Source organism: Antrostomus carolinensis, unplaced genomic scaffold, assembly GCF_000700745.2.
Source record: "Antrostomus carolinensis isolate BGI_N321 unplaced genomic scaffold, ASM70074v2 scaffold19996, whole genome shotgun sequence".
Lineage (NCBI taxonomy): Eukaryota > Metazoa > Chordata > Aves > Caprimulgiformes > Caprimulgidae > Antrostomus > Antrostomus carolinensis.
This window is the reverse complement of record NW_010321410.1, coordinates 4095-14647: the sequence shown is the minus strand read 5'-3', so window position 1 is coordinate 14647 and position 10553 is coordinate 4095. Positions and strand designations below refer to the sequence as shown.

At 39.1% G+C, this 10553-nt stretch overlaps 1 protein-coding gene across 1 annotated transcript in view; it reads right to left on the bottom strand.

The window, feature by feature from the left end:
- Positions 1-608: 608 nt before the first annotated feature.
- The window catches only part of HEXB (hexosaminidase subunit beta), a 13106-nt gene continuing 3161 nt past the window's right edge, over positions 609-10553 (bottom strand). Inside the window, exons 4-12 of the mRNA XM_010169928.1 lie at positions 9942-10043; positions 8190-8319; positions 6015-6195; positions 4857-4943; positions 4176-4248; positions 3354-3528; positions 2449-2539; positions 2130-2234; positions 609-789 (exon numbers count right to left, since the gene is read on the bottom strand). Of these exons, the coding sequence (XP_010168230.1) occupies positions 726-789; positions 2130-2234; positions 2449-2539; positions 3354-3528; positions 4176-4248; positions 4857-4943; positions 6015-6195; positions 8190-8319; positions 9942-10037 (1002 nt within the window). The 5' untranslated portion in view covers positions 10038-10043 and the 3' untranslated portion in view covers positions 609-725. The remainder of the gene's footprint in view (positions 790-2129; positions 2235-2448; positions 2540-3353; positions 3529-4175; positions 4249-4856; positions 4944-6014; positions 6196-8189; positions 8320-9941; positions 10044-10553) is intronic.

The window sequence follows — 10553 nt, the reverse complement described above, 5'->3', positions numbered from 1 at the left end:
ATGAGTAATAAGTGCACCTTAATGTGACTAATGCATCTTAAAGTTTTGGAAGTCTGTACATTGATTTGTTTTCAGCTGAATAAAAGAATATGGTTAATAAGCATTTTAAACTGTACAGCTGTAAGTATTACTTCTATACTGTTAAAAACCAATTTGAACCAGAGGTCAGCACTGGGTGTAACTCCTACCTGAGTTTGCTTTAGCAACTAAGTGGAATGGATGCTTCTGTAAATCAAGTAAGATCTGTGCAAAAAATACAAGAAAGGCAGAGTTCTCCCAGGACCTTGCAGTATGCTGAGAGAGGATTGTTTTTGACCTTTAGAAATGAGTGATTGAAGCTGCACTGGTTTTGATTTGCTATGTGTTACAAGTCAGTTCTGATTTGCAATCATCTAGTTACATAGAAAAGTGCTAAGTTATAAGATACTTTGAAATAAAAAGAATGTTTGCTCTTTATTTAAATAGTGTCTTATCTTTATTTTCCCTCAACTCTAGAACATAAGGAAACTGGATTTGGTAACTCCATTGTACCAAGTTCCAGAATCTCACAGTGAAGAATCCCCATTTGTAATGAAAGCTGAAAGCCATCATTTTTACTCCAACAAGAATGTCAAATAACTTTTAAGTGTGAAAATTTTAAGTCTTCATTCAAATATCAAACTGCATGCACATATATTAATTCCCCAGAGGCACTTCAGGTTATTGACTAGACATTTTTGCGGCCGTTACCACCCTCTTGCTTCATGGGCGCAGTATCCAACAAACACAGGTTCGGCTGCTATGCCACGCCTGTTAAAATAAAGTGGAAGGTCTGTGATTATAATCAAACAGGTGGCTGGTTGTGTAAGCAGGAAGAGAGATACTGGCATTCTATTTTAATCTTTGTTTAAATAAAATGACTTCCAAGAAATAACAGATGGCCTATTTAGGGACTGAAAAAGAGCCCTATTCTACAGTTCATTGTACTTCAGTTAAATAACAGTTCTCCGTTTCAATCACACATACCAGGATATTAGAAAACAGGTTCAAAAGCTTTAATTCAGGGGCTAGTCATCTTGATCTATTGCTTTTATTGAAGAGAAGTCATGAGAATGTGAAAATATGAATCAGTTGTTGACACACTGCCTCCCCAACTCCAGTGCTTCCTTCATAGGCAGCTCTAACTGTGTCATTTTCATTCATGTTTTTGGGGAAGCCAGTTTAGTAAACAGCTACACTAACAAATTACTCTGTTCTCATGTGGCTTTGAACCAACCCCTTTAGCTTATGATGGTACAGTACAAAAACAGTATAAAAAGATGTTTCTGAGTTAAAGTAGTTGTAGTCATAATTCTGCTTCTTGGATATTTAAGAGCTAGATAGCACTGGTGCAGTGATTTGTAAGGTAATACATACTGGTCTTTACATTGCACTTAAGAGCTGCAAGGGAAAAATTGGATAATGAAACTTGGACTTAGGACCTGGAAATCACTCATTTCTACAACTACAAAGATAGCTCTAATTAACCAGTAACTTGTCTAGGTAGTTTTTAGGAAAGAACTGCAAAGAGGAATATGTTATGAACTGACTTTGTTTACAGTAGCCATAAATAGAATTTAATTCACCAGAGACTCTTTATCCACCCCTTTCAGTCTTTACATTAAGACAGTTTCTGGAGGAATAGCTCATTCAGGCTCATCTCATGCAGACAGTTCCACTTGACTGCCTGCTGTATGTCTTTAATTATTAATTATAATAAATAACAACTTTTTTTTTTAGTCTACTTTTTCTCCTGTCTGTGTATTCCTCCTACATACCCTTTAATATCCTTTTTGTCTGAAATAAGTAAGCTATTGTGTTGGTTTTTCCTTTAGAGGAAAGAGACATAGATGAGTTCTAGTATTTCACTGAAGAAAATTAATGAGTTCTGAAAATGTTAGTTGAAAAACTGTCTAGAACTCCTGTCTTAATGAATCTCTTCTTCCTCTTCTGAGGAAGAACCCCAAAACCCATGGGGTGACACTTACATAGTCAGATTAGACTGCTAGCTCTCCTCCCTTCATTTCCAGACCAGCAGTTCAGGCCTGTACTTGGAACGCCACTGGTTACCAGGCATAACGATCAAGCTTTACTGCAGCTATTAATCTTACCGGAGCATGCGGCATCGATGATTAGTCAGTCTTTTATAGGCATCCTGCAAGCTGGTCACGTTGCTGCTGCTCCAGAGTCTTTCCCCTACAGCACTTGCTCGAGGCCTGTAAAGATACACTGAGTTTTAGAGTAGGTATAGTCTATAACCCAGAATGGATTAAAGTTTTTAATGCCAGGTCTTGTATCCAGAAGCATCAATTTTTATAGCTGCTCAGGTTTAGTACAGAGCACTGTTACCACTAGCATACAGTCCTGTTGGATTAATTAATGCTCCTTGTAGTTAGCTTTCTAAAAATCTAAAGATGAAGTAGTTCATACCACAGTCTTGGTGTGAGATTTGTTGCATCCACAAATTCCCCCCACAGGCAGGCTTCTCCACCTATTAAAAGGTCTTTCTGTTTTTCAGATCCTGAATTCAAAGCAGAAAGTTAGAATTTCTATTTGCCAAGAAGATTGGTATATATAAAAAATTTCATTTTCCAATACTGAGAGAGGATTGCTGTTCAGTTTGTTTTATCATACAAACTATCTATCCTGAGCACCAACTTAACGTTTTGGTAACCTTGTTACTGAATGTGAGAACCACCAGGCCGTTTGCCCAGAGAACCCATTTCCCTTCTCTATCAGAAAGGATTTTAACTCTTATCCTCTGAAGACATTCTTCAGCATTCTGACATTCTTCAAATATTTCAGTCCTGATTGAAACTGTTAATTCTGTCAGACACAGGGCATTCCTTGAAAAAGCTACAGAAGTTGGGTGTTCTCCCTAATCAGCTCTGAGAGCCACCTTGCAGAAAATGAGAGCCCCAGGCAGAGCATAGGAAGTTTGTACCAGCTTTAGCCAGAAGGAGAGAACATGTCTTTTTCTCTACCAGTCTGACACTAGAAGCTTGCTAACGTACCAGTTCAGTTTGTCTGCCAACAGCCGCTTTGCACAACTCTGCCCCTAATGCACAATGCATCTGTCCACTTAGTCCAGCATCCTGTCTCACACAAGCACCAGGGCCAGACGCCTGAGGAAGGCAACACCTTGCCCTGTGAGAAGTGCAAAGTTGCATTTTTTTAATTTGAGAATATTCCAGAGTTCTAGCTGACACTGAAGTCCTTTGATTACAGCATATCTGATCACAGCAACTGCATGACCACTCTAAATAGCCTTATTTTTTCCATTTACACCTTACTAATGAAACAAAGACTTTCATGCACGTAAAAAAGTAACAAACCAGGGAAGTTAAGTGGTTCAACGCTGTAGTATTTCTTCCAGTCTTGCCCATAACTAATGTAGTCTAAGTACCAGGGAGCTGCCAGGATAGCAGTGAACCCAGCTCCAGTGACCCTGCTGAGTTCATGAGCATAGTTGTTTTCCATCCACACTTGAACTACAGTGTCTGGTTTCAGCTAAAAAGGGGAAAACAAAACAAAACAAAATGCCCCAAACATTAAAGACAATCCTAATTGCTGTTATCAGGAAAAAGGATGATGGATTTCAAAATGGGGAGGGTGGTATTTTGTTTTGAAGAGGAACATTTTAGGAGCTACCTTTTGTCATTCCCTCAAACCGCCCCCTCCCTCCCCCCCAAGAATACAGCTGATTAGCTGTTTGCTGAAGCCTGGTTTATACTACACACAGTTAATGTCCAAAGAGGGTTCCTACATGCACCAGTTATCTAACTAGCTCTGAAAAGCTAAGTACCTGGTATTACTAGACCAGACACACAGTTATGCAAGGAAAAAAAAACAAAAACAAAAACAAAAAACTCAGAAAACTCATAGAATCTTCTCTACCCTTTACTCTGATGCTCTAAAGCATATTATATTACCTGTGTTCACCTTTAGGAAGCACTTCAGTGCTGGTGTTCCACCTATTTCACATGTTCAATAAATAATAATTTCAAGGCAGGCCCCACACCTGCGGAGACTTGCTGCAGTCACCAGATTTGCTCGTCTCTTGAGACACAACCATAACTACTTAATAGTCTGCTTTGGAAGCCTCCCACAATGTTGTGCTGTTATGCAAGAGTATCTTGCTTATTTTCCCATCTTACCTTTGCATTGTTATCAAACACTTCTTGCCAGACCATGTATCCTTTGTTATAGGAGGAAACAATGTCCAAAATGCTAGAATTTAGAAATAAGAACATGTTTGTGAACTTCAATGAAATCAGTACAGGCACATGAAGTAGTAACATTTTCTACCCTAAGGCACATCAGGCCTTTCCCCGTACTGCATAAGGGACCAAAAAACCCCCATTTTTTTCTGGTTTTGGCCTTCAGTGCTCTGCCTTGAAGAGCATGTTCTCCCCTGTATAAGGATATGCACGTGCAGTAACACAGACTGATGTTCAGAACTATCAGCAACTCATACAGGTGTCTACATCCATGTTACTTAAGAAAATAAATGGAGAAATAAATGACTGCAAAAAACCTTAGGAATTTTCCTCCCCACCCTGCGCGTTGTTGACATTACAGCAGATACCTAGTTTAAGATATCTAATGCATACAGAGAATGTGTACAACTAGCCTACTTATCCTTGTCATGTCCCACATTTTAAAGCTGTGAACTTTACATTCAGTCTGTTAAAATAAAAGACAGTAGGAAGTCCCCAAAACATGACAATTTTTGAAAACAATATAGGCTAATCTAAATCAGTTTCAGTATCTGCACCTCAACACCATCCTCAGATAGTGGCTGTGAAAAGCTGAGCAAGAATTAAAAAGCAACATACTTCTGAATATAGTAAGATTCCAGTTTAGCATAGTCAGTGCCAAATCCTTGCTTCTTCATGAACTCTTTCACTTCAGGGTTAGATTTCCTTAAAAAATAACAACAAAACAAGTATACATATATATATAAAGAATAATTTTGTTTTGTTTTAAACCAGATTTCCCAACAATTTACACCAAAACACAGCACACTGGCTGATGGTTTAGGCATCCCATAGCCTGGAACGCTCAGCAGAGCAGAAGCAGCAGGCAAACATGACCTAGGTATTTTGAAACAGTTTCATCCTGATTTGAAATAAATCCAATAGTCCGACTTCTTCAGCAGAACTACTGGAGTCCCCACTCTGAAGCAGTCTCTGGCAGGCTGCCTCAAGCTCCTAAGAGCTCTGGGGTTCCTGGCTTCTCTATGACTTTGTGAGAAGGTTGCCAGCAGGTCTGGAAACTCAGCAGCCATAGAACCAGGGGATCTGTGGGAGTGACATCAAGAATTTGGGAAAATAGCCCAAAAGCAAACCAACACTTCTGTGATAAAGCATTTGTTAGCAATTTTCTTTGTTTTTAAAAATTAAAGCAAGTCCTGAGTGTTCAGATTTTATATTTCAAGAGAATGCACAAATACTAACTAGATTAATTTGAATACTCATCCAATTAGATCTGCTCCAAATTCTGTATTATTAGTTAGTCCAGCAGAGAGAGACTCCAAAATATTCAAAATCCACGACAAAATGAAGAACTCAATTAATACATGCCATACTTTTAACACAAGCACACCAGAGTCAGTACTGTAATAATGTTAGCAGATTTTCTGGAAGGCAGAACTCAATGGAAAGAACTGTTCTTTCTTTAACACAAAACTTTTAAGTGTTAATTATCTTACACAGTACTTTTCCAGCATACTAGTTCTCCTTCTTGCCAGGTTAATTTTCATAAAGAAACCCTTTGAACTACCTGAACATTTCTGAAACAGCTAGTCAAAGCAAAATTCTGCACAATATCACTTGCTTCTTGAGGACCACAAATGCTCTTCCTGTAAATAGTTACAGAAGTAGGAGTGGAGGTATTTGAGTTAAGCAGTGAAAACTCTCACACAACCGAGTTCCTAATTGATGGATTCAGGCAAATTTAAGAGGCACTAGATATTCTTTGAACTGTCACCGTACCAACAATCGAAGTTCACTTCATCTCCTCCCAAATGAATGTATGCATCTGGAAATACACTGCTGATCTCTTTGAAGAATCTAGTCATGAAGTCGTAAGTTGTATTCAAAATGGGATTTACAGGTCCAAAGGACCCAGTTGGCTGTTCTCCATTGTAACAAGGGGTGAGAAGATTTTTTTGACCTAATAGAAACAATTAATAGAGGATATTCAGTTCCATGTTGGTATGCTAACTTCACTATCAGGAAGAGGTAGTTACACATATTAGAAAGGTTAATATTCATGACTTAAGTGCTCATCTATTCTAAGTATAATCAAAGAGAAGCAGGATGAAATAAAACAACTTGCCCAAGGTTGAAAAACTGGAAATCAGGACTTTGACTTTTAGATTTGTGATTTAACACATACTAATTTATGGAAACGCGTCACTATACCTCACTATGCCTCAAAAACAGCTTCTGGATGACTACTTAAATAAAAAAAAGCTTTAATGGATTTAGGAAGGAAGCCAATTATGAGGAAGCCTCTTTTATCTTTTTATTACTTTGCTTCGTTAACACCTAAGTGAGAAGTACACGCCTCAAGGTAGACGTCCTACCTCAGCCTGCTAAGAATTTACCTCTACATAAGAAAGGAAGGTTAGACAGACATAAAAATTAAGCACTGGTTCCTGAGTCAAGATATGTGAAACAATATGATCCAGGATAACGAAACAGGAAAAAGCTATTATATGTAGACTGGAGATTCCTAAGTTCAGTTTATTTGGTGAACTGTGGTTGCAGCAGCAGCAGCATCTTCCTGGCTGCGTGCTTTCTACTCTCAGCACATTTCCCCCAAACAGGGCCCTAGTGGTAGATCTCTTCAACTACCCTCCTCACATGCCTTAAGACTCCTTCTCTTCAATATCTTGAATTTGAATGCAAACAAAGCATAGCTACCTAGATTCACAAGTAAAACCAGGACTGGCTCATGTGCATCACATTAGAAAAAGCTATTATACAAAAAGATATCAGGAACAATTGATTTTAGGCAAGGGAGCTGAACCTTGCTCTAAATATCATAGAATCATAGAATGGTTTGGGTTGGAAGGGACCTTAAAAGATCATCCAGTTCCAACCCCCCTGCCATCAGCACGGACACCTTCCACTAGACCAGGTTTCTCAAAGCCTCATCCAGCCTGACCTTAAACACTTCCCGGGAGGGGGCATCCACAACTTCCTTGGGCAACCTAAGATGAGGAAATGTTTGCAGAATAATGAATATCAAGAACAACTTCTTAAAGATGACTTAAGATATTGAAAGCAATATTGACTTATATATATATATATATATATACACACATAAAAGGAATGAGAACTGAAGACACAATAGCAAGGACAGGAGATGTGTAAGTTCAGGTGTGTTTAGCAGATTTAGTTTTTGCCTTGTTCCTTTCCTCCTCATTTTAAATGAGTGAGAAAGAGCCCGAGGAATCTTCCAACATTGTGGCCACATCCCACAGGATGAGCACAAGACTCATCCCATGGCTAAAGCTAAAGCTATGAAGTACTAGAAAAATCTTTCCTACTTCCCTTTGGGTCAAAGCCATCTTACATTAATTGCAGTGAAATTGCAGTTAGTGTACCTTGATTTAAGGTACAAGGTTCCCTCATCCTTGAGTACACGTAAACATCCCCAGTCTCAGGATTCAAGTATTCTCTGTCAAGAGAAGTATTACTCTGAAACCTGGAAGATAGAGAGTGAAGAAGCATCCAACTTTGCTGTGTTTCATACACTAGCAGATTACCACTTTACTAATTGACAGAAACATCAACCACATTGAAAGAACCTTCCCAAAGCAGAAATTTCTAGAGGCAGTGACTCACTATTCCTAGCCACTGCCTTATTACTCTGAACTTAAGACTACCGGATGGGAGGATAACAACAACATCAAGTCTAAGGCAGAGAGATTATATCTGTGCCTTTGCACACACGTCTAGCACAGGAAGTGCCAGCTTTTTCCATTCACTTTAGTTCCTCTAACACATAAAGGTCATGACCATCACTGAGCCTGCCTTTTGCTTACCTCTTATGAAGGCATTTCAAAGCATTTTAAAGGCTGCTTTTTAACAAGTTCATTTGGTTGCTATATCCTACTTACCACAATCTTTTAATCATTAATACTTTATTGGACATACCTTTTCCCCAAGACTGCGTGTGTCCTGGGGTATCAAATTCTGGGATAACTCTAATGCCTCTTAACCGGGCATATTCAATCACCAGATGGACATCAGTAGGAGTATAGATGTGGTTATAGGAGTACGCCCCCTGTAAAGTATTCACATGTAGGCAGAGGCAGTTTACAAAACGTTATACTAGCAGCTCACAAAATTTAGATTAAAGTGTTATAACTTAGACTGGAGAACAGTTTTACAAGTTGGCCTTTTCTGATCTATCACATGTGCAAGTGCACTGACAGAACTTTTTGGCTGACTAGTGGGGGTGGGGAGAACCAAACACCACTCTGCAAAAATTAACTTCTTTTTCCACACTAAGACAAATATCCTGAGAAGACTTTCCTTTTCTCCTTAGCTCACAGTTATTGAAGAAAACAGTTTCTATTCTATCAGATTTTTTAAATATATATTTTTTTAATTCTCCTGTACAGAAGCAAGTTAGTTTTTCCCCTTCCACTCTGCACCATTAGTTCTGAAACATAGGGCCCTTTTTATGACATGCAAGACTAACGGAAAAATTCTGCCAAGTCAGAAAGTGTCTTCTTCCAACACCTCTGCTTGTCAGTTTTGACACAATGCCCTATTTAGCATCAGGGCATGTTTGTTTTGCAACACCGAATTTGAGTGTTATTCCATTCTCACACAGCCAAAAAATGCGACAAGAGACCCAGACTGCTACAGTTTGGTGAAACAGACCCTTGCCAAAGAGCCAAACTACATAAGAAAAGCATCATGACTCCTGATGATTAATAGGACCTTAAGCTTCCATTTAACTGGAAAGGGTTTCCACGGCTGAATTTATTAAAAAAAGACAATGCTAAACAAGAAGCCTTTCAGAAAGAAGGCTACTGAGACAAAGGCCACCTCTCTCTGTTCAGCTGTCAGTGGAGAACAGGACAGAACTCCACAGCCATTACTAGGAAAAATAATCTGACTGCACTGTCCAAAATTTATAATTTCTGAATTGTAAAATTCTTCATGGTATCTGCTCAGTAACTGCCTACATAATTTTCACGAGGGTCAGATTACAGCAAGCATTTTAAAACAGAATCACAAATCTTGTGCTTAGGCTCAGTCTACTTAATTATTTGTGCTTGATTTGGCTACTAGTTTACCGTGACTAGGAACCTCATGATGGCTTTCATTAATTAGCAAAGTCTGCTGTGAATCAGAAAATAGAGATACATTGCAATGTATTTGCTTTAGAAAACAACCTCTCACTTTTGGACCTCTTACAGACATGTTGTGTATTGTAAATTTAACTAGATGTCAGACACGGCAAAAACACTACTGCAGTGGTTCCAAACCTAGAGCTGACAGGAAACTCTCTTATGTTTGTTTGAGTGGCAGGAAGTCTACCAGTTAAACAAATAAACCAACAGAAATCCAAGCAGTGTTCACCACAACAGGTTATTTGCACATCATTACTGCTTGAAGGCCTGCAAACACAGAGGATCACTGTCAGCAGCAAATTTGCACAGAAGAGTTAGGAAGGTCATTTACCATGCATCTGCCAAGGAAGACTTGAACATGGCCCACACAGACACCCAGGTAGGATCCTAAATGTGGACTTGCTGTTTACTGGTCCTCTGGTACCATTTCACAATCAGCCAAGGCAGATGTATACTGCCACTGGTGGGTTCTGCATTTTATTTTCATTAAATATGTGCCAGATTTCTGCCCTCTCACCGTGCTCCAATGATGTTTACTCACCTTGTCACTTAACTCAGGGAAATAAATACTCTGGTAAGGGAATGACTGATCATCCACGATATGCCAGTGGAGAACATTGAACTTGTTAAAAGCCATGGCATCCTGTAACAAATAACACAATACACACTAGTTAAGCAATTCTCTTTCACAGGAAACCTATGCAAAAAAGGGGGTCTTGTCCCAGTACATCCTGCCTGCCTAAAGCAACAACCAAAAAAAAAAAACCAAAAAACAAACCCCCCAAAAACCCCACCACCCAAAGAAAAGAAAAAAGCATGCGAAGTTTCACTGAATCCTAGAAGGAAACATCACAACACACCAGCCTGGTTATACTACTGCTCCATTCATCTGCCATCTATTTTCACTACCCCTGTCAACAAGCTCTTGATCTGACCATGCGACACTGGCTGGTAGAAGGGGAACTGCTATACATGCTTATGAATTTCTTCCACTTCAGAACATATCTTGGTACTTCTCTATGCTCCATCAGCTTACAGACAAGCTTATACTCTTCTACCCAAATACTCTGGACTCAAAAACTAAACAGCACGAGAGAGTTTCCTGCTATTTAGTACATCCCTACTTGCTAGTGACTTCTGCAGAATCTATTTC